Genomic DNA, 25,201 nt, shown 5'->3' with positions numbered 1-25,201 from the left:
TAATTTTTTTAATAATCTAATGGCCTAATTATATATGTTGTTTTTTTCTTCAGTTTATGTACTTTATGTTGATTTTGCACTTGGATGGTTCATCACAGTGACACGAGTCAATGCACACATGCAGGTCGATATGAGTACATATTCTGAAGCAGGTCGTTAAGGAAGTTTTAGCCCACCTCTGGTCAACAAGGATGAACCCATTTATCACATATTTAGCCGCGGGAGCGAAGTACTAGTCTGTCATTTACAACTCCTTTAATCCATATGTACACTGGTATAATTAATATGGTATGTTTATCAAATGGACAACGAAATATCACAATGGCAAAGACTGAACACTCGTTGAATATTATTGAGCGCTATAACATCATGAAGATGATGATTATTGTTTGAAGCAGTCGTAGTAGTGGCATCATCATCATCATTATAATTGTTATTATTAGAAAACTTTAGAAAACAACTAAGCTTAAAGGTATCAATTGTGACATGTAACTGTAAACATCTACCAAAGCAGCAAACCTTGACCAAAATACCGATGGAGATATAGATGCATATTACTGTAAGAATAAAAAGATCTTGGTCGGTCGTAATAAGAGAGAACTACTCTTGGCAATTTTGAGGTTTCAAATCACTTTGTAATAGCGGAAGAGATGACAGGGGCGGCATCGCTTGAGGCTATCATTATCAGTACATGTGTACTATCAGTAGGACTGGTGGAATTAAGGAAATAGCGTGAGTGTACTGATTCACGCAAAAAGTCTTTTAAAAGTCTGTATTACACTAAAATCAAGTTATCCTGACAATACGGCCGTCCTGTACAAGATCATAATAAAACGCCTTTGCGATCTGTCAGTTTAATTATCACTATATGACGTAAACATATGACCTATTAAAGAGCACTTTTAACATTGTGATGTGGACGACGTGAAGTCACAACCGAAACCATGTTATGGAAAAGGACACCCTTATGCGGCTCTACCATTCTCGATTTAATAAAAAATCAAAATACATCAAAATATTCACAGAAGACGTTTAAAATCAAAGCCCGTACTTTTATTCTTAGTTTCTTAATAATATGAGAACGCATCCTTGGTCTGCCCGGAGAGCGACCGATTATTTCATGACGGGGACACCGTGTAGATATACGATCTTCATGCATCGGAAGTCAAGGGCATAACACCCTCCCTTAAGCATATGTTTACCTATGAGAATTATGGCCGTCTAAGTTTGCTTTATGGAACCAAACCCAGAGCCTTTGAGAATCGAACAAGGGTCTTCGCCGTGACAATCCAATTCTTTAGCAATAAGTTTACCTTCAACTGACATAATTAATCTCACCTGAAAAACGTGGATTGGGTGGACTTTCGGTGCGTAGTTGAAGAGCAGCTGTCCGGCGGCGCTGAAAGATGGCTGTGAGTACAGGGGGACACCCTGAGTTGGGTAGAATATTTCCACATAGTAAAATTCGCAGTCAGCGCAGGGTGCTATTGCGTCGACGACCGTCACACCCACACAGAGCATACCCAGAGAGATCAAACACAGCGCTTGTACTCGTGACAACATCTTGCACTTCACCTGGGTATCTGCAATTCAGTAAACAAAGCGTTTTGAAAGCACAAAAAACTAACTGAAAGTACTGTGCAACTAATTAAAAGTACGTGTCTCTTGAATCATCATCATACTGCTGAATATTATTTTACGGTTGATGTGCTTCGCTTTATAGATATTGTCTTAAAAGCTATACCTGTAAGACAAGCTGCCCAATAAAGAAAAGCAGAAAGATTCTGAAAATATTTGTAATACATTAAACGGAACGAATGTTTTTGAAAGGTGTAAGGTTTGCGTTTTTACAGAAATTGAACGTCAAAGTCAACGAAAAACATAATACAGAAGAAACGAGAGAGCGTGGTGCAATGCAATAATATACGTGCATGGAAAACCCCATGAAGACCCGGGTTACAATTGGCCTTCAGAAACCCACGCTTGTCGTAAGACGCGACTAACGGGATCGGGTGGTCAGGCTTGCTGACTTGGTTGACACATGTCATCGTATCCCAATTACGTAGATCGGTGCTCATGTTGTTGATCACTTGAGTGTCTGGTCCAAATTCGATTATTTACAGACCGCCGCCATTTAGCCGTTATATTGCTGAGTGCGGCTTTAAACAACTAACAAGTATACTCACTTGCAAGGGAATATTCAGAGTATAAGCAGTTTTTCGTGTAGCTTCTATATATAAATACATATAAATATATGATCATACCTTGTTTCTGATGCGATGACCAATCTGTCGTCTTCCCAGACCAACTGTCACTCTGAAGTGGTCAGTCGATACTTGTGGTTTTATTTAAATGCAGCTGACCAGGTCCAGATCAAAGATGATTGATGATGGGCCTTCTTGACCCCTTGACTGCAAGTGGACACTCCTCTTTAGGTCAAATCAACACGTAACTGGATGTAATAATTGCCTATCGTGTAATTCACTTCCGGTTTTAATTTAGTTATGGACATTTTTATGAACACTGTATGCTAATTAATTAACTTTAATTTAACTTGAACATGTTGCAAAATATTTCTCTAACACGGAAAGTGCAATTTATTTTGATAATAGTGCATCTCGTCTGTAAACAGTAAACTGTGGTGACAACGAACTCCCAGGGAACACTAACTATAATCCGTTATACGCATTTCGACTAAGGTATACAGTAAGTGGTCAAACAACTAGTTCGTTATATCCGTGAGTTCGTTACAAACGTAGTGTACTGTGCGTGTAATACATTGCCATGATGGGTACTCAAGTGCAACCCTTATTGTGATCGCCAATTCGTTTTGGTTTCTAAATCCGAGGGAATTAACAGAAACAGAATAACGCCGAAAGACAGGCGTGTCTTCGCATCCATGGCTAGTCATGAAGAGTAGTTATGAAGATAGTTGCCATTAAACCGATTTTGAATCTCAGTATCCTAGCCGTGATGACAAAATATCTGCCTGGAGTAGAGTAGCGTGATTCCAACAATATCATGTGCGTGTGTATATTAAAACTATATATAAAAAAATAATGATACAAGGTTTTAGCGAAAGGTGAGCGTATTTTCTCATCAGACAACAACGTCACAAACACTTGCTAAGGCAGGGCAATTGTTCATCTACAAAAATACAGTTACAGTGGACTACTAATTTCAGTTCGTTGAAAGCGGATTTCGTTATATTTCAAATAGATATACAGCAAAAACAAAAACACCAGCTCGTTATTATCGTAAGTTCGGTACAAGTATGTTGTTATAAACGTAATGAACTATATAAACAAAACGAAACACGGGCACATATGGTCCAATAATAAACAGGGAATCAAAGTGGAAATTGCACGACGCCTATTTTGTCACTGATACGTGAAATATTCACAATGTCTACCACAAAGCGTTGTATATGCCCTAACCGTGTCATACTATTATAGTTTAGTATTCTGCATATATTTTTATGCCACGTAAAGGACTTTCACGGGACGACTGAATCAAAGTATGGTATTGTGTTGCTCGAGGCATAAGTGTGCTTCACACATTGGGGAATCGACACATTGGGTGACGAGCCAACGCTTTAACCACTAGGCTACCCCACTGCCCCTTCGAAGCAAAAAGCTACAAGTAAACGGTTGTCGCCTACAAGCTATGTTGGAGACCATCCGTCAACACTTTCGACACTTTGGACTGAAAGAACTGAAAGAGAGATCTCGGTTACACCTTGTCTCAGACACAATCATGGTAGGGATCCATTGTTCGCGAAGTGACTAAATCAGATCGAGTGGTCTGACTCGTGCCGTCGGTGATGCCGTGTCATGCCACGACTGCGTCTGATAATGCTGAAAATAGCAGCAAAAGCTGGCATGTCTCGTGACGTCTGTTGGTGAACCACGGACCTTACGCTCACCGGATTCATGCTTTAATACCATGGGATTTAACCTTATTCGTTACTACATACTAAAGTTCTAAACGTTAAACATTAATCAAAATTAATATGTAGCTTATTCCTCATATCCTACATTTGTTTTGGTTTTCATCCACCCATGCTTGTCGTAAGAGGCGACTAACAGGGTCGGGTGGTCAGGCTCGCTGTCTTGGTTGAATGATGTCTTCGTATCCCAATTGCGTAGAACGATGCTCATGATTTTGATCACTGGATTGTCTGGTCCATTTACAGACCGCCGCCACACAGCTGGGATATGCGGCGTAAAACTAAAGTCACTCACCCCCACTAATATTTTCCAACTACTATCAACTTCTACCCTGAGTGTTCTATTTTTCATATGTCGTCAGGACTTGTTTGCCCATCCAGTCCATGAACAAGTTACGGAAATAAATAATGTTTAAATCACCAACCACTACACTTTAGACGCAGACCTTGCAGCAATAATTCAAAATGGAAAATGGATGCACATATAATATACATTTGCTTAACTGGTATGGAGGGGCTATCAACAAGTTTTGAGACTAAAATACTTCTGATATGTGCATGACAAAAAATAACTGCATGATATTGAAGAATGGTTTCTATCATTCACATAAACGTAGTATTGACAAGTAATATGCACATGTCGCTAGTAATCACATGTTCCCCTACTGAAACGGCAGAAAATACGAACCATTCATCTATTTCATACATAGAGGATATTATTTGAGTGCCCATGTCATACTATGTTTACGACACGAGTGCCTAAATGTTGGTATTTCCCGAGCGAGAACGAGGGATATACCAATATTTAGGCACGAGTATCGTAAACATAGTATGATATGGGCACAAATATAATATTCTGTTTATTACCGAAGTCGTCAAATTGAGGAAAATAAACCCAAATCTACTTTCAAACATAGGCTAGCTACCCGCCGTCGCTGCATGTAGAACGCAACGTCACAGAAGAAACGTGACGTCATAGCATTGTTCATGACGTCACGTCACCATGACAAAGTGATATTTTGCCCTAGGGCATCGTATGAAAAATATGAACCCGGATATTTTCGCCCTCGTAAGTAATAAAGTTAGTTTTATTATGCACATATCAGATGTATTTTAGGCTCAAAGCCTTTTGATTGACTCTCGTTTTTAATGAAGCAAAAGCATGTTGATGTAAAACGTCAAAACCACCAGAGAATAACTTCAAAATATGTTTACTTTCTATTCATGTACATAGTCTTGTGCTTATGTAATACGGCATGGTTCTGACCCACAATTGCCGTTAACACCTGACTTGTTTCTATGGGCAACACGCTAATTCCGTCTAATAACTGAATTGGTGAACACTGAATAACTTCTTTAAGGGGCATTTAGAATTTGGTATGATGAAGAGGAATACTCTTGGAAGAGAATAACCCACCCTTTGTCATCTGGCTTCAATCATATCTGTAATCACAAGAAGCCTCATTATATACACTAGACGCCAAAAGAAACGTTACCCTCCTACTTTATGAATTACTGAAAAACTATCAAAGATAACAACACAGCTTTATGCAAATCACGAAAAATAATTCTCAAATGCATTCACATTTTGGTGAAATGCATCTTTTTCAGAAGAGTTAAATTGCCCTATATATTTCCATGCCGATATAAACCAATAATAGTGATTTTGATGTCCAAAAGAAAGGTTGAAATAAAATTCTGCTTTGGGACAATGATAAACCATTTAAAGTCACCAACTTCAGCTATGAAAAACAAGAAACAACTGTTGTAGAGTGTGTAGAATTGTAAAATTATCAGTGCTATATGATTTCAGTCTTTTAAATCATTTTCTGCTGATTTGTATGAGTAAAAACAAGTAAAACGTGTCTTTGATATTGTGAAAAAATGTCAGGAACATCCAAAATTATCTTTGTTAACATTTTTACTTGCAAAATACCCATTTTTTCATTTTCCGTTTACACATAGCAATATCAATCGCCAAAACGCAGCAATATTCAAGCATTATTTACATCCATTTCACATGTAGAATTATTCTATAGGGTATAAAGAGAGCCTAGAAGACATGATCTGATACACAAGTACGAGAAATATGCCACGATTAACGGCTGAAGGGAGAGAAAGAGCCATTGGGATGGTGCAGATGGGGTCGCCATGCAATGCTGTTGCCAACGCCCTCGGATGCCACCGTATCACGGTTATAAGACTTATTCAGGGCTTCAGACAGACTGGGATCACCGTAGACAGACCAAGAAGTGGACGTCCACGCACCACAACGCCAGCTGAAGATAGCGTTTAGTGTAAACATACCGTACATCAACCTCTTCAATTTTACAAACTTAAATGTTTTTCATGCATATATTTCTCCTTGTGCATATGTTGTGTATCATTTGCTTGATAACGATGTCGGGATCTACACCGAACCGTCGCAACTATTGCAATAAGAAGTAAACTTGTCTATCCATAAATAGGTGCTCCTCTTGAGCACTGAAGTGTTTGTCATGTAGTATACAAATGTTCACAAGCGCTACTAAACTGATTAAGTTTTCATAGATATTATACAATATACAAACTTGTATTCATAAGTTCTATGTTCATGCAGTGTCAACATGTTTGTGGCCAAGGGCTACAGGATATTGATTACTGTGACGTCATATCTACAATATACACGGTATATCTATTGCTCGTATATTCGTCATCTGGTAAAACTACACCATGTATTTATAGACATTCACGTAAGAACATATTTTTCTAATAGGCCCAAGGCTCCAGGTTCGATTCTTCAGATGGGTACAATGTGCGAAACCAATTTCTGGTGTTCCGTCATATTTTTTTATTATTGTTTCAAACGACATGAAACAATTTTAACTCACTCACTCCATATCAGGTTGTTAAATGCAATCTGGTTTACCAATTTGTACATCGAACATAATCCTGCTGACATTCGGAAATACAGTTGGATGTTTTAATATATGTTGTTTAGAAATATGAGTGAGTGAGTGAGTTAACATTCCACGTCACGCTTGGCCATATAATGACGAGAACAGTTATAGTAAATATGATAAATATCTGTCCCAAAGAAAAGTAGAATATTCGAAAAATATCACAGAATTCAAGTTTGAAAACGAACCATTCAAATCCTAAAATATATTCTACTCAACACAAATCGATATCACATTGAATAGGCCTCCAGTTCAAAAACCGATGACCTTGTCCATCGGCGGGGCCATTTGTTGTAACCACCAAGTTCAAGACAAGTAGTGGTGCTGCTGATGTTATCAGCTGAACACATACACTTAATATACTTTATTCCAAATTCTTAATAAACTACCTCGCAAATGAAAACATAAACTTGAAAACTGGATTTTAAATAAATCATTGTACCAATTATCATCAAACCTTTACTAGGCTGAAAACAGTTGTGATGTATGTCAAGACTATCATATCCCAAAACATTCTAAAAGTTCTTTGTCAGTAGCGGATTTTTTCAGATTTGGCAACACACAACGATCGAGGTTTATACTCAGAACATATTAAATCCTAAACTCTGTGGAACAATGTTCATGCTATTGTTCTCCGGTTTTCTTGATACAGATAATTTACAGTCTGTCGACATATGCAACTGACACTGTTGCAAATGCATAGTTTACCTAATTCTGAGGCCCCTGTTCAAACTTAAACCAAACCAATTATATTATTTGTTCAAAGAATGAGTTACGATGTAAGATACAGGGATTGTACAACGGATTCTGGAAATGTTTATTTTGTTTTTTATTTTACCAAGTTTTTGAATTATGAAATAAATGTTCAGTCAATACAAATCAACACAGAGTGAATGTAAAAGGAAGTTGGACATTTTCCCAGCGCCTCAAGCCATGATGTCAACTTGACATGACGTCGTTTACACTCCCTGGTTCGTTAAGCGGTGTTAATCGCCATACGTCTATACCTCTCAGCCATCTCATACTAGGATCACTTAGACAGATATGTCCTTACCGGGAAGTTCCATTGTACGCGAGGTAGCAAGACTATATAAACAATTACACATGTATAAATGGCTGCTGTACTTATATGCCAAATGCTGTATTGATTGCTACGTTCTGTTGGAATACCTAATACATGTTCGGAATTTCTTGTACTCTGTGATATAAGTAAAGCATCTCAATAAATAATAAGAAGTTAAATAAACGTGTGTTGATCATTGTAGCAACGTGTATGAAGTGGAGATAATCATGCAATTTCTTTTCTTCTGTTCTTCTGGAATTACGATTTAATATTTCGGTCTAATTTTTTACTTAAATGGGGAGTAAACTCACGAAAAGGTATAGCATCTTTGTTTTTTGTGTAATTTGAAATTCAAATAACTATTTTAATTGTGCCCATTTAACCATGAAACAGTCAGTAAAAGTTTATACATGGTAGGAATATTTTGTGTGAGAATATATTGATTCAATGAAGACGCAGACTTGTGTAAGATGACATTTTGTATCAAATGACGACTGTTATGCTTGAGTATAAATTTGTGCCGAAAATGCTAATTCATTCATTTTCAAAGATAAGGCGTCTAATTTATCAGTAATTGTGTATTATTACGCGGGTAAGTTTCTTTTTAATATTGTAAACCCAAAGACATTTAGAAACATGTATGTGTTTACTTTTAGTGTTGACACACCACATTACAGCTCAAGACATCATCTAATGAAAATGAAAAGAGGTATAGTTTCTGATGCTCCTCGGTTTAACTATTAATTAATGTTTTCCTCTAATTTCAGATCAAAGCTAAAGCACATGCTGTTTCCTTTTAATGTAATGTGATGTAACCTTTGTTGTGCCAGTATCCGATGATCGTGGGTTCGAATCTATTTCTTCTACCAGGTTTGGAACGTATCAATCTGCTGATGGTTTTAACGTTACGTGATACATATACGACCTCCATCCTTTACAATGGAGATATTTACCCTTTCCTGAGACGACCCGCGAAGATCCGGGTTAGAATTGATCTTCAGTAACCCATGCTTGTCGTAAGAGGCGACTAACGGGATCGGGTGGTCAGGAGTCGCTGAGTTGGTTGACACATGTCATCTTATCCCAATTGCGTAGATGCTCATGCTGTTGATCACCGGATTGTCTGGTCCAGACTCGATTATTTACAGACCACCACCTCGCAGCTTGCATCAATTCGAATATTGCTGAGTGCGGCGTAAAACTAAACTCACTCATTTTCTTGAAACGCCTGGCCTGGTGTCATCACTGATTTTCATTCATTTTTCCGTTCATATTATTTCACCGTTATTTTACCTCGAACGTTTTCGTATCTCGACCATAGGCAACATGTAGAATATCACGAACAAAGCCGTATGTGCCGTTCAGCGATATCATGATTCATATTGTAACCTAAGTTTTGCGACGTTACATCTGCATATCGATATATGTCATAGCTCGAATGTCGAAAAGGTAGAGATACGTGAGGTAAGCGTCTAGTAAAATCCATCCAAAACAGCATTTGAAGTCAAAGACGTTGTAGGAAGTTGTTCCAGCTTGTGCCCATATATATTACATTGCATTGCATTGCATCCACAAATAGAACAATAAGTTTCGCAAAGCGTCGCCATTAGCGTTCTCCAGTCATACGCTACACCAGTGATCCATTCGTAACTACTCGCCTCTTTCCGTGACTGACAAGAAGATACGCCTTGCCGGAATGACAAGAGTAGTTTCGAATGATCTGTGGTCCAGTGAAGTTAACGCCGTTTTGGAACATGGCATCACGCAACGTAAACTCGCAAATACATAACGGCAATACAATGGTGACTCTTGGCCAAAACATGTTAATACCAGGACACCGAAAGATATTAATATCAAGACACCTGCAGTTTACATCGACTATTTGAGGTGAGGTGAAATGGGCTTTAACGTCGTACTTAAGAATATTTCCCTCATATATCGACGAGCATGCGTGTGTATGTGTGGCTGCTTGTAATAGGCCGGACTTAACAGGTTTCATAGTGCTAGCTTACTGAGATACCATGCCGCAGTTAAGCATGAAAACCCCACACAGACGACACATTATACTGACTCCGAGCCGACCAGTCCTTGCTTTACCCATTAATGCCGTGCGCCAGGCAGGGAATAACAACTACCATATTTTAACGTCTTTTGGTTCGACTATTTGAAATTTCCTTAAAAGTCTGATTGTTTTGTCTGCAACATATTCTATTTTTAAATTTGGCAGTGTGTAGTTGAACATGTGAAGGACAATTTTAATTCAGAAGTCAGTTGTGTATTGACTTCCTGTCACAGATGATAATTCATTTACAGTCAACGTCTGAGGGAACACGAGGAGAGGTCGGGAGATGCATGTTACAGACTCTTCCAACCTTGGTAAGCAGTACGAACCCCTCATCCTGGCACATCTAGGAACGATAACTGCAGATTTGTGTCATCTGAAAATACGTGGTCATCCAATAAATGGCATCTCTTCCTTTTCAAAGTATCATGAAAGTATTCTAACATATATACCTATCTGGTTGTTGTTTGACAATACATAACTACGTGATATTTCAGCTATACCATCGCAGCTTGTTTATGCTATCGACCAGCCTTACTAGTGATTAATATAATGAGGAACTTCCAACGCTGGGGCACGATGACACGCTATCAAGCAAGCCGTGGATCCTCGTCAACCCAGCCATAGGACTGCCTTCGGCGACAAGCTTAAACACACTAGAAACTCCCTGGGGACATCTTCTAATCCAGAATGCCCACAGGAAGGACACGATGAGATTAACCTGCTTGAAAGAAACTAATCAGGCAATCTGTCTACTGTTGATTTAGGTAGTTTGTTTTGCGTAAGTGCATCCTGTTTTATGTCGCAAGAAAATCATCCTCTGTGGCTGGCAAGACATCGAGTCATGCAAACGTGTGGATTACGATATGAGATCATTGATCATTATAAGCTAACGCTTAGCCTCTGAAAAGAATGTTTTGGGGAAACAAAGTACTCCAGTTATTTTGAAAGGAGCTTCAGATCGGGCAAACATATAAACAGCAACTATGACAAATAATTGCAAATACAGTTATGACAAATCAACGAAATAGCTTCAATGTACCATGCTACATATTTGGGCGACATATACTTTTCCAAAAAAAGAAACGCATAACCCAGAAATCTGTTGTGAAAATGTATTTTAAAACATGTATAACTCGTCCACAAATAGACTTTAGTTCATGAATTTTCACATCAGTTTAGAAGAAGGAAGGTCCATACAACCAAGTGGATAATATTAGATAACGGAGACGTTGAGCGCGATGGTGACCACGTAGCATGGTCCCGACGTCGGGTCTCCTGGCTCTCAGTCCAATCTCTCTCAAGCTGTTCCGTACAGTTTGACCGGATATCCTCCGAAGTCCAGGCACCCTGGCTGCTGTGCTCTCACTCGTGGCAGGACGATCACGCAAATGTAGTACCCGGATGTACCGATCTTGTGGTGCAATGGTGACTCGAGATCTGCCTGTGCGGGGACGGTCAAGCAGTGATATCGTGCTCAGACTAACATTCAGACGCCTGGCAACAGAAAATTTGTAATCTCCAACGTGCATTCTTTCAATGGCGATGTTCCGTGTCGCAGCGTCAAGACGTGGCGTAGTGATGTGACCTTGAAACTCCTTCAAAATGCCGAATTCCGAAAGTAATCTGGATTTTTATAGCCAGACTGTGCATGCTCTTTGCTGCACAATTTCAAGTGGAAGGTGATTTCTGTTGCGTTGTGGTGATGCCTTCTTAATTCTTGTAAGAAATCTCATCAAAATCAATATTTTGAGGTAAAGTCGATTTTTTACTTGTGCAATTGTGTAAAATCATGTCAACACTTTTGTTACATATTTCGACGCATATGCGTTTCTTTTTGGGGATAGTATATATTTAAGTCAATTATGTAATGTGAGATAGTTTAGTTGGCGGATGTGGAGTATAGTCGGTCTGCCCTTGCGGCTTTTTGCGAGTGACTGTAGTTTAAACCATACATAGCTCAATAATTGAGACAATTTGAGACAAATTGAGATAATTGGAGTCGTGACAACGTAAGCTCAGTCACATCGCTTGTAAATTCAAGCTACTTAACTACAAGCGTCTATTATAAATGGCAAAATTTACTGAGGGGCGCCCATTCGCCATTCAGGAACATTCGGGTCATTTCGGTACGAGCGGTATGGCGACTCGTGCCAGCCTTGTGGCCATGCCTACTTGGTTCTGTCTTCCTATAGAGAAAATCATGTTGGTGTCGAACCTTTGTATTGTAAGTTTCTTATGGATATTTACTAAAGAAAATACGTTTGCAATTTACAACCACTATTATTAAGTCTGGTTAAACGGTTCGTGTAGTTTTGGTGTCACCGCCAATACTTCACAGTGTGTAAATGCTATGCTTTTCACCCGTGAGTACGCGCAATGTCATAGAATTACCAGCCTTGATTGTGCAACGAAATAAATGTCTATGGAAGTTAAAGGAAAAACAGCCGTGGTAATTAAATGAATGGATCATTACAATTCACTGATGACACCAGGTGTTCGCGAAAAGGGTCAGCGTGTCTTACCCTAACAATCGAATCAAGACTCTTTTTCGAGATCAAATCAAGCGAGTTCTCAAACCAATGAAGCCCCAATGAACCAACCGCGATATTTCTCGTAGAACACCTGTCACAGTCCCACGGTCACCTGTGCTACACTGAGGAAACTGTTGGGTTCGTATAAGGTCATGCACGGAATATAGCTAATTGGACTCCCGCAAGTTATAAATGACCTGGTTTCATTATCCGGGACATACAAACACGTCACCACAACACTAAATGTATTAACGGTTGATGAAGGAAGGAAGTGTACACAACCCTGTGATATATGGACGCTGTTTTAAAATAATTTAGATGCATTTTTAATCACCGGAAACAACGATGTACAGCTATGTCTATTTCGTACTAAATACCATCTGACATATTGTACAAAGTTGAGGTCAAGGGTATTTTGCAAAAAGACAACAGAGCTATATCGCTGTTCTGTTCCCTGTTCAATTCCCACGACCTCAAGATGTTTATCAAACGAACGGGATGGTGGGGTAGCCTAGTGGTTAAAGTGTTCGCTCGTCACGCCGAAGACACGGGTTCGATTCCACACATGGGTACAATGTGTGAAGCCCATTCTGGTGTCCCCCACCGGGATATTGCTGGAATATTGCTAAAAGCGACATAAAGCTAAACTCACTCACTGAGTCATCAAAAGGACACACACACACACACACACACACACGCATACACACACACTGATGGTATCTCTACTTGGGGTTGGAATACACCATACCTATCAATATGTAAAACATGAACACAAACATCAATGAATATGACCAGAAGCGATGCCTATTTATATTCAGTTTATAGAAGCACCTGGTACAAACTCGTCTATCAATAACATAGTACATGGGCGTAACAGTCACATCATCAGAGATAATTGTTTCCGAGAAACTACATTATTAGATTGGCATGAAATATCGTCATGTTATTGCCCTTTATGGCAGTAAGCAAATGCTCACGCGAAAACTGCGTTCCAGCTGCAGCAACTCCTCGTATCCTACGGAACGGTTGCCAAGACGTATGGCACCGACATTTCGGGCTGAAAAGCTTCCGACATAAAGACTGCTGTTATAATAAGCGAAGCTGAACGGTACATACTCCAGCTCATACACCTGAGTAGGCTCGGTGGAACCAGGCAACATCTTCATCACGTTTTCGTTGTGGTTGAAGTACAGGGTATGGTCCACTGGATCGAAATTCACAGCATATACAGGTACACCAGTAAACAATGTCTGCAAATGTTCACCGTCGTAGTTCACTGAGAGGAGCTTCGTCCGAAACGCCGTGAATACCGTCCTTGTCGCCGGATCAACAGTGACGCCAATAAATGTTCCTTCATACCGAGACCTGCTAAGTACGCACTGAAACTCCCCGCCCTGTGGTGTCATCCGACAGATGCTGCATGACGGGTAGTACATGGAAAGAAAGACGAGTTGTCTCCCCTGGTCCACGGCCATTGCGTTTGTACGGATGCGACTCCTTAGTGTAACCATGCCTTCCGGTGCGTCTAGTGTATATGATGTGATGGCATAAGGGTTGTCTATAGCAACTAACAACCTTCTCAGCTGTGAGACATATGCAAGAGCGCTGATCTGACTGGAGTTGAGGAATGGGTAATCCCGAACGGACCTGTCAGCAAGCCGTATTTCTTGCGGTGTACCTCTGTAAGTGTGTCGAGCAACGAGAAGGCGAGATGGTTCACTGTCTGCTCCAACTGTCGGCGATGACGGAGGCACTTCTTCACAATCATGTCCAATACGCCCTGTGTTGATTTCCCCTACCACAAACACAAAAAGTAACCAGAAACATGTCAGTGCAAATATTCCCATTGTTGAAGGTATATGTTCTCCGCTTCCCGATGTGAGGGACACTGACGACACAGGAGCCTGCAATCCTTGTTTTACAATCAATGTCACATTTGAACTTAAACACGAACGTGGGAAAGGTCACGAGTATCATATTATACGGACGATGATTTCCGTGGATTGCTCTTGAATGTATTTTAATGTTTATAATTGACTTGTACTTGTGATCTCTGCATGGCTGAATTAAGCAAATGTTTAATATCCGGTACGTCATTTCCAGTAGCATTTAACTCCTATCCTTGGTTGTGTTTAATTTAAAAACTGCCTTCAGTATTTTCTAGCTAATCGACGACTGTCTGTGATTAATCCAGCCTGCGCCAATCAAGTGATGCGTGATATATCGGAGCAAGTGACACACACACGAACAAGTTACATATCCTGACTACTGGCCACCCGGTCAATCTTCAACAACATGATGTAATTCTGATGCGTCTCTCTTGAAATCAATGTTGCTATAAACACTTTTGTATTATATAGCCTTCCAGTTAGTACTGCCACCCTATTTGAACAACCTGGGAGGGATGGGTCCATAACGACTCTCTCCCTGTTGGTAAATACAATTCCCATAACGTCACAGTACAAGCAGTCAGCTGATAGTCAGTTAGTCCCGTCCCAGCTTACAGGTTTCTTTCTAGACCCATCTCTAATAAAACACAATGATAGTTATAAATCTTCAATCTTAAAGTGCTTTGGCGTTATCATAGTTCAAGGTGAAACATAACACATTTAGGTGGAGCAAAGTTTACTTCCTGAACAATTGAGGTGGTATTCGTCTCTTCGTCCACTTCAAAACGTCCCAGTTACATCATCGTGGCTGAGAGGGATGCATCTCAAACTCAAAATGTGTTTTAATATGTTTATATACGAGGGGGTATCAAAAAGTTCCAATTATCACCAAGGAGTTACTGAGCAATCAGGATATAATTTTGACTGTACCATCGGTAATCCATATCTAGTTGATGGACCAAGAACTATCTACTTCATTATATTCAGTCTTGTGCTACTTGATCCTACACACCAGTAGCCCACAGTATGGAGAAGATTGAGGCGCGCAGTGTCATTAAGTTCTTTCACTTGAAGGGCTGAACTGCACGACAAATTCACGAAGAGATGAAATCTGTTTATGGTGATGATAGCCCATTCTATGACACTGTTGTGTGACGGAAAAGGTATTTCCAAACTGGTCGCATGTCCCTCACAGATGAGCCAAGAAGTGGACGCCCCTCACTTACCGATGATATGGACACCGTGAACAATGTCGAGGCGCTGGTTCAGGAAGATCGCTGTTTAACAATACAAATGGTAATGCATGAGACCAACTGGAGTTATGGCAGTGCATGGAACATCATTCATAACCAACTGCACATGTCCAAAGTGTCAGCACGCTGGGTTCCTCGCTTACTGACTCCTCTTCAAAGACACACTCGACGGGACATGTCACGACAGGCACTGGAGCTTCTGGAGCAGGATGAAGAGAATTTCTTCAGACATCTTGTAACCATGGACGCACCAAGTGACTTTTTCTTGTTCCCAGAGATGAAAACCCCACTTCGTGGACGTCGTTTTGACAACAAGAATGGGGTCATTCAAGAAGTGGAGGGTTGGTTTTCTATGAAATCAGGGGACTTCTATTCAGCAGGTGTGCGCAACGTCAAGAAACGGTGGGAGAAATATGTAACTCGGGATGGTGACTCTGTAGAGAAGTCCTAAGGACAAGAAAGCAAAATAAAGTTGTACCCTGAATAAGTCTTGGTGATAATTAGAACTTTTTAATATCCCCTCGTATCATTAATATACTCTTCCCTGGAGGAATGACCAGACCAGACCAGAATCTGACTCAGTATGAACAAGATGTATTTCACTTTATGTTTGAAATTTGGTGACACTTACGGTCAGCGTTCTCGAAGGCGAGTCTCAGTCCTAAACATTGTAACAATCTGGGATTACATTTTCTCCCTGTACACACATTGTAGTACTTTTGGGGGTTGGGTCCCGTTCTGGATTCGAACACACATTCCCAGAGTTAGGCACCAAATCTCCAGCACACGCGATCTCAATGGCTACAATGGAATCGGGTGGTCAGGCTCGCTGACTTGGTTGACACTCAATTGCGTAGATCGATGCTCATGCTGTTGATCACTGGATTGTGTGGTCCAGACTGACTTATTGTCAGACCGCCGCCATATAGCTGGAATATTGCTGAGTGTGGCGTAAAACTCGCTCACTTACTCCCTTCGTATGAAACAACGATCTGTTGAACGCCGCCGATGTGTCGAACAACCACTTGTGGTGAGGTAAAAGCTAGGTCACGTATTGATGATGATCATTATGGAGAAGCATTTAAAATGTGAATCACCCTCCCCCTAAAATGTATGTACAAAGTAAGTGATACCCCCCTCCCTTGCATGTCATGTACAACATTAATGACAACGCTGCATAATTTTTAAGCATGATTTTCAAATATTTACATGTACAACATTGCTATCTCCCCTAGTACATGTGTACACAAAATTGATTATCCCCCACACCTCCCCAGATGTATATGGATCACCCCCCTTAAAATCATCTTCACCCCACCACCCACACCCCCAGCCATAAATGATGAATGGCCCCTTAACTGAGCACAATGTTGATGTGTGACATTACTGAAATGACATGTATACACTGTTGTTGGTGTGCAAGTTAGCAGCTACCAATGTACAGTAAAAAATTAGATCTTTAACACAATCCTTAACACGTTCCTTGCCTCATAATCTTGACTTGCTGAGGTCTAAACATGTTCACAATCTTCTTTTATAGCTCATACTCACATGGCCTTAGATTTGGAAAAGACTGGCGTACTTCGCTTGAAATTCGCTGTAGATATAAACTATCCAAAAAAAGAAACGCATAGGCGTTTTGTATTTTTAAAAATCTATTTATTGCCTATTGTGTTAAATCAATCGTCAAAATATGTAACGAAAGTGTTGATAACATGATTTTATACAATTGCACAAGTAAAAAGTCGACTTTACCTGAAAATGTTGATTTTGATTTCTTACAAGGATTTAAAAGGCATCGCCACAACGCAACAGAAATCACCTTCCGGTTGAAATTGTGCAGCAAAGAGCATGCACTGTCTGGCTATAAAACTCCAGATTACTTTCGGAATTCGGCGTTCGTTTTGAAGGAGTTTGAACGTCAAATCACTACGTCACGTCTTGACGCTGCGACACGGAACATCGCCATTGCTAGAATGCACGCTGGAGATAACTAATTGTCTGTTGCCAGGCGTCTGAATGTTAGTCTGAGCACGATATCACGGCTTACAGCTCGTTACAACCTGACAGGTATAACAAATGGCCGTTCCCATACATGCAGACCTCGAGTCACCACTGCACCACAAGATCGGTACTTCAGGGTACTACATTTGCGTGATCGTACTGCAGCCCGGGTGCCTGGACTTCGGGGGATATCCGGTCAAACTGTACAGAACAGGTTGAGAGAGATTGGACTGAGAGCCAGGAGACCCGATGTCAGGACCATGCTACGTCGTGATCATCGCGCTCAATGTCTCCGTTATCTAAAGTTATTCACTTTGTTCCTTCCTTAAACTGATGTAAAAATTCATGAACTTAAGTATATTTGTGGACGAGTTATACATGTTTGAAAATACAACATTTTCACAACAGATTTAAGACTTAAGATGAAAAATGTACTTCCCAGTCGGGGAGTCGAATCCCGGCCTTGGCGATGAGAACGTCGAATTCTAACTACTACTCTACATGGGACACTGATCGTATATAGACATGGGGTTGGCGTGCTGGCATGTATGTGTAAAACATGAACACAAAACATCAATGAATATGACAAGAATCAATGCCTATTTATATTCAGTTTATAGAAGCACCTGCTACAAACTCGTCTATCAATAACATGATACACAGGCATAACAGTCACATCATCAGAGATAATTGTTTCCGAGAAACTACATTATTAGACTGGCATGTAATATCGTCATGTTATTGCCTTTTATGGTAGTAAGCAAACGCTCACGCGAAAAGTGAGTTCCACCTGCAGCAACTCCTCGTATTCTACGGAACGGTTGCCAAGACGTATGACACCGACATCTCCAGCTGCATAGCTTCCGACATAAAGGCTGCTGTTATAGTAAGCGAATGTGAACGGTACATACTCCAACTCATGCACCTGAGTAGGCTCGGTGGAACCAGGCAACATCTTCATCACGTTTTCGTTGTGGTTGAAGTACAGGGTATGGTCCACTGGATCGAAATTCACAGCATATACAGCCTCACCAGTAAACAATGTCTGCAAATGTTCACCGTCGTAGTTCACTGAGAGGAGCTTCGTCCGAAACGCCGTGAATACCGTCCTTGTCGCCGGATCAACAGTGACGCCAATAAATGTTCCGTCATACCGAGACTGTGTAAGTACGTACTGAAACTCCCCGCCCTGTGGTGTCATCCGACAGATGCTGTATAGCGGGTGGTACGCGGAAAGAAAGACGAGTTGTCTCCCCTGGTCCACGGCCATTGCGTTTGTACGGATGTGACGCCTTAGTGTAACCATGTCTTCCGGTGCGTCTAGTGTATATGATGTGATGGCATAAGGGTTGTCTATAGCAACTAACAACCTTCTCAGCTGTGAGACATACGCAAGAGAGCTGATCTGACTGGAGTTGAGGAATGGGTAATCCCGAACGGACCTGTCAGCAAGCCGTATTTCTTTTGGCGGTGTACCTCTGTAAGAGTATCGAGCAACGAGAAGGCGAGATGGTTCACTATCTGCTCCAACTGTCGGCGATGATGGAGGCATTTCTTCACAATCATGTCCAATACGCCCTGTGTTGATTTCAAGGATACCATGTGAGTCCCCTACCACAAACACAAAAAGTAACCAGAAAAATGTCAGTGCAAATATTCCCATTGTTGAAGGTATATGTTCTCCGCTTCCCGATGTGAGGGACACTGACGACACAGGAGCCTGCAATCCTTGTTTTACAATCAATGTCACATTTGAACTTAAACACGAACGTGGGAAAGGTCACGAGTATCATATTATACGGACGATGATTTCCGTGGATTGCTCTTGAATGTATTTTAATGTTTATAATTGACTTGTACTTGTGATCTCTGCATGGCTGAATTAAGCAAATGTTTAATATCCGGTACGTCATTTCCAGTAGCATTTAACTCCTATCCTTGGTTGTGTTTAATTTAAAAACTGCCTTCAGTATTTTCGAGCTAATCGACGACTGTCTGGGATTAATCCAGCCTGCGCCAATCAAGTGATGCGTGATATATCGGAGCAAGTGACACACACACGAACAAGTTACATATCCTGACTACTGGCCACCCGGTCAATCTTCAACAACATGATGTAATTCTGATGCGTCTCTCTCCCTGTTGGTAAATACAATTCCCTTAACGTCACAGTACAAGCAGTCAGCTGATAGTCAGTTAGTCCCGTCCCAGCTTACAGGTTTCTTTCTAGACCCATCTCTAATAAAACACAATGATAGTTATAAATCTTCAATCTTAAAGTGCTTTGGCGTTATCATAGTTCAAGGTGAAACATAACACATTTAGGTGGAGCAAAATTTACTTCCTGAACAATTGAGGTGGTATTCGTCTCTTCGTCCACTTCAAAACGTCCCAGTTACATCATCGTGGCTGAGAGGGATGCATCTCAAACTCAAAATGTGTTTTAATATGTTTATATACGAGGGGGTATCAAAAAGTTCCAATTATCACCAAGGAGTTACTGAGCAATCAGGATATAATTTTGACTGTACCATCGGTAATCCATATCTAGTTGATGGACCAAGAACTATCTACTTCATTATATTCAGTCTTGTGCTACTTGATCCTACACACCAGTAGCCCCCAGTATGGAGAAGATTGAGGCGCGCAGTGTCATTAAGTTCTTTCACTTGAAGGGCTGAACTGCACGACAAATTCACGAAGAGATGAAATCTGTTTATGGTGATGATAGCCCATTCTATGACACTGTTGTGTGACGGAAAAGGTATTTCCAAACCGGTCGAATGTCCCTCACAGATGAGCCAAGAAGTGGACGCCCCTCACTTACCGATGATATGGACACCGTGAACAATGTCGAGGCGCTGGTTCAGGAAGATCGCTGTTTAACAATACAAATGGTAATGCATGAGACCAACTGGAGTTATGGCAGTGCATGGAACATCATTCATAACCAACTGCACATGTCCAAAGTGTCAGCACGCTGGGTTCCTCGCTTACTGACTCCTCTTCAAAGACACACTCAACGGGACATGTCACGACAGGCACTGGAGCTTCTGGAGCAGGATGAAGAGAATTTCTTCAGACGTCTTGTAACCATTGACGCACCAAGTGACTTTTTCTTGTTCCCAGAGATGAAAAACCCACTTCGTGGACGTCGTTTTGACAACAAGAATGGGGTCATTCAAGAAGTGGAGGGTTGGTTTTCTATGAAATCAGGGGACTTCTATTCAGCAGGTGTGCGCAACGTCAAGAAACGGTGGGAGAAATATGTAACTCGGGATGGTGACTCTGTAGAGAAGTCCTAAGGACAAGAAAGCAAAATAAAGTTTGTACCCTGAATAAGTCTTGGTGATAATTAGAACTTTTTAATATCCCCTCGTATCATTAATATATTCTTCCCTGGAGGAATGACCAGACCAGACCAGAATCTGACTCAGTATGAACAAGATGTATTTCACTTTATGTTTGAAATTTGGTGACACTTACGGTCAGCGTTCTCGAAGGCGAGTCTCAGTCCTAAACATTGTAACAATCTGGGATTACATTTTCTCCCTGTACACACATTGTAGTACTTTTGGGGGTTGGGTCCCGTTCTGGATTCGAACACACATTCCCAGAGTTAGGCACCAAATCTCCAGCACACGCGATCTCAATGGCTACAATGGAATCGGGTGGTCAGGCTCGCTGACTTGGTTGACACATGTTATCATATCTCAATTGCGTAGATCGATGCTCATGCTGTTGATTACTGGATTGTGTGGTCCAGGCTGACTTATTATCAGACCGCCGCCATATAGCTGGAATATTGCTGAGTGCGGCGTAAAACTCGCTCACTTACTCCCTTCGTATGAAACAACGATCTGTTGAACGCCGCCGATGTGTCGAACATACACTTGTGGTGAGGTAAAAGCTAGGTCACGTATTGATGATGATCATTATGGAGAAGCATGTAAAATATTAATCACCCTCTCCCTAAAATTTATGTATAAAGTAAGTGATACCCCCCCTTGCATGTCATGTACAAAATCAATGACAACGCTGCATAATTTTTAAGCATGATTTTCAAATATTTACATGTACAACATTGCTATCTCCCTTAGTACATGTGTACACAAAATTGATTTACCCCCACACCTCCCCAGAACTATATGGATCACCCCCCTTAAAATCATCTTCACCCCGCCACCCACAGCCCCAGCCATAAATGATGAATGGCCCCTTAACTGAGCACAATGTTGATGTGTGACATTACTGAAATGACATGTATACACTGTTGTTGGTGTGCAAGTTAGCAGCTACCAATGTACAGTAAAAAATTAGATCTTTAACACAATCCTTTACACGTTCCCTGTGTCATAATCTTGACTTGCTGAGATCTAAACATGTTCACAATCTTCTTTAATAGCTCATACTCACATGGCCTTAGATTTGGAAAAGACTGGCGTACTTCGCTTGAAATTCGCTGAAGATATAAACTATCCAAAAAAAGAAACGCATAGGCGTTTTGTATTTTTAAAATCTATTTATTGCCTATTGTGTTTAAACAATCGTCAAAATATGTAACGAAAGTGTTGATAACATGATTTTATACAATTGCACAAGTAAAAATCGACTTTACCTGAAAAGGTTGATTTTGATTTCTTACAAGGATTTAAAAGGCATCGCCACAACGCAACAGAAATCACCTTCCGGTTGAAATTGTGCAGCAAAGAGCATGCACTGTCTGGCTATAAAACTCCAGATTACTTTCGGAATTCGGCGTTCGTTTTGAAGGAGTTTGAAGGTCAAATCACTACGTCACGTCTTGACGCTGCGACACGGAACATCGCCATTGCAAGAATGCACGCTGGAGATAACTAATTTTCTGTTGCCAGGCGTCTGAATGTTAGTCTGAGCAAGATATCACGGCTTACAGCTCGTTACAACCTGACAGGTATAACAAATGGCCGTTCCCGTACATGCAGACCTCGAGTCACCACTGCACCCCAAGATCGGTACTTCAGGGTACTACATTTGCGTGATCGTACCGCCACGAGTGAGAGCACAGCAGCCCGGGTGCCTGGACTTCGGAGGATATCCGGTCAAACTGTACGGAACAGGTTGAGAGAGATTGGACTGAGAGCCAGGAGACCCGACGTCAGGACCATGCTACGTCGTCATCATCGCGCTCAATGTCTCCGTTATCTAAAGTTATTCACTTGGTTGTATAGACATTTCCTTCTTCTAAACTGATGTGAAAATTCATGAACTAAAGTCTATTTGTGGACGAGTTATACATGTTTGAAAATACAACATTTTCACAACAGATTTAAGACTTAAGATGAAAAATGTACTTCCCAGACGGGGAGTCGAATCCCGGCCTTGGCGATGAGAACGTCGAATTCTAACTACAACACTACATGGGACACTGATCGTATATAGACATGGGGTTGGCATGCTGGCATGTATGTGTAAAACATGAACACAAAACATCAATGAATATAACAAGAATCAATGCCTATTTATATTCAGTTTATAGAAGCACCTGGTACAAACTCGTCTATCAATAACATAATACATGGGCATAACAGTCACATCTTCAGAGATAACAGTTTCCGAGAAACAACATTAATAGACTGACATGTAATATCGTCATGTTATTGCCCTTTATGGCAGTAAGCACATGCTTAAGCGTAAAGTGAGTTCCACCTGCAGCAACTCCTCGTATTCTACGGAACGGTTGCCAAGACGTATGGCACCGACATCTCCAGCTGTATACCCTCCGACATAAAGGCTGCTGTTATAGTAAGCGATACTGAATGGTGTATAGTCCAGCTCATGCACCAGAGCAGGCTCGGTGGAACCAGGCAACATCTTCATCACGTACTCGTTGTGGTTGAAGTACAGGGTATGGTCCACTGGATTGAAATTCACAGCATATACAGCCTCACCAGTAAACAATGTCTGCAAATGTTCACCGTCGTAGTTCACTGAGAGGAGCTTCGTCCGCAACGCCGTGAAGACCGTCCTTGTCGCCGGATCAACAGTGACGCCAACAGATGTTTCATACCGAGACTGTCTAAGTACGTACTGAAACTCCCCGCCCTGTGGTGTCATCCGACAGATGCTGTATAGTGGGACGTACGCGGCAACAAAGACGAGTTGTCTCCCCCTGGTTGTGATCTCATCAGGGTTGTCCGTAGCAACTAACAACCTTCTCAGCTGTGAGACATACGCAAGAGAGCTGATCTGCCTGGAGTTGAGGAATGGGTAATCCCGAACGGACCTGTCAGCAAGCCGTATTTCTTTTGGCGGTGTACCCCCTGTAAGAGTATCGAGCAACGAGAAGGCGAGATGGTTCACTATCTGCTCCAACTGTCGGCGATGACGGAGGCATTTCTTCACCATCATGTCCATCAGGGTATCCAATACGCCCTGTGTTGATTTCAAGGATACCATGTGAGTCCCCTACTCCAAACACAAAAAGTAACCAGAAAAATGTCAGTGCAAATACTCCCATTGTGAAAGGTATATTCTCCGCTTCCCGATGTGAGGGACACTGACGACACAGGAGCCTGCAATCCTTGTTTTACATTTGAACTTAAACACGACTGTGGAAAAGGTCACGAGAATCAAATTATCTTTTCCGTAGATTGCTTTTGGATGTGTTTTAATGCTTATGATTGACTTGGACTTATCTGAACTAGGTGTGTGGCTGAATTTCCGGTGCCTCATTTCCAGTAGCATTTAACCCGTAGCAAAGTTGTGTATATTTTGAAAACTCCCTTCAGTTTTTCAAGCTAATTGACGGCTGTCCGTAAATAATCCAGTCTGTGCCAATGAAGCGATATATCGCATGATATATCGGAGCAAGTGACACACGACACACGAACAAGCTACAAATAAAATATGATAAGAAGATATTTCACTTACGTGCCACGCGGTATAGATACAAACATATAGTCACAATATGTATGATATGACCTCAATAAAGTGATATGATATTACGAACATATCATGTCTTACCACACGTGTATTGATCTATAACGTCACCAAAGCGTGTGACATTGTTTTAAATCTTCATGCAGCATTTTGCAGTACTGTGTATTGTGCGACGTTGTCCATGGAACCATGAGTTTGTTTAATGTATGCTGAGTGTCTTATATTGTTGGTTATCTGTTGTTTACACATGGAGGTACAAAAGGGTAACGGTCTGGTAACTATGTGCATAGGATGAGCTGCTCGATATGACAGATATGTATATGTCTGTGTATGCATGTATATATTCGCAGGTGTGTGTGTGTGTGTGTGTGTGTGTGCGTGCGTGCGCGCGTGTGTGTATGTATGCGCGTATGTATGTATAGATGTGGGTATCTATGTGCATGTGTGCATATGTGTGTGTGCATGTATGTGTATGCATATGTATATCTGTGTGTATGTGTGTGTGCGCATGTATATGTGCGTGTGTATGTATGCGCAGGCAGTATGTGGAACACAAGTCCAACTTATGTTGAGTAAATGTTATAAAT

At 41.0% G+C, this 25,201-nt stretch overlaps 1 protein-coding gene across 1 annotated transcript; it reads right to left on the bottom strand.

Moving 5' to 3' along the window:
* Window positions 1–18,270: 18,270 nt before the first annotated feature.
* On the bottom strand, window positions 18,271–24,253 carry LOC124283622. The gene is made up of 2 exons (XM_046719611.1): window positions 24,084–24,253; window positions 18,271–19,259 (listed from the first exon to the last, which is right to left on the bottom strand). Exons 1-2 carry the CDS (start codon window positions 24,190–24,192, stop codon window positions 18,442–18,444), a joined length of 927 nt encoding a protein of 308 aa, XP_046575567.1. The 5' UTR covers window positions 24,193–24,253; the 3' UTR covers window positions 18,271–18,441.
* Between the last annotated feature and the right edge of the window lie 948 nt (window positions 24,254–25,201).

This window comes from Haliotis rubra, unplaced genomic scaffold (genome assembly GCF_003918875.1).
Source record: "Haliotis rubra isolate DU_JTF1 unplaced genomic scaffold, ASM391887v1 Scf319, whole genome shotgun sequence".
Taxonomy (NCBI): domain Eukaryota; kingdom Metazoa; phylum Mollusca; class Gastropoda; order Lepetellida; family Haliotidae; genus Haliotis; species Haliotis rubra.
The sequence above is the reverse complement of the archived record's forward strand: the minus strand, read 5'-3'. Positions and strand labels throughout refer to the sequence as shown.

Excerpts from the sequence above, each read along its gene's own strand:
- LOC124283622 (XM_046719611.1), bottom strand. The coding sequence starts at position 24,192 with ATGGGAGTATTTGCACTGACATTTTTCTGGTTACTTTTTGTGTTTGGA. Across the intron at positions 19,260-24,083 it reads TATTGGATACCCTGATGGAC|ATGATTGTGAAGAAATGCCT; the intron begins ATGATGGTGAAG and ends GGCGTATTGGAC.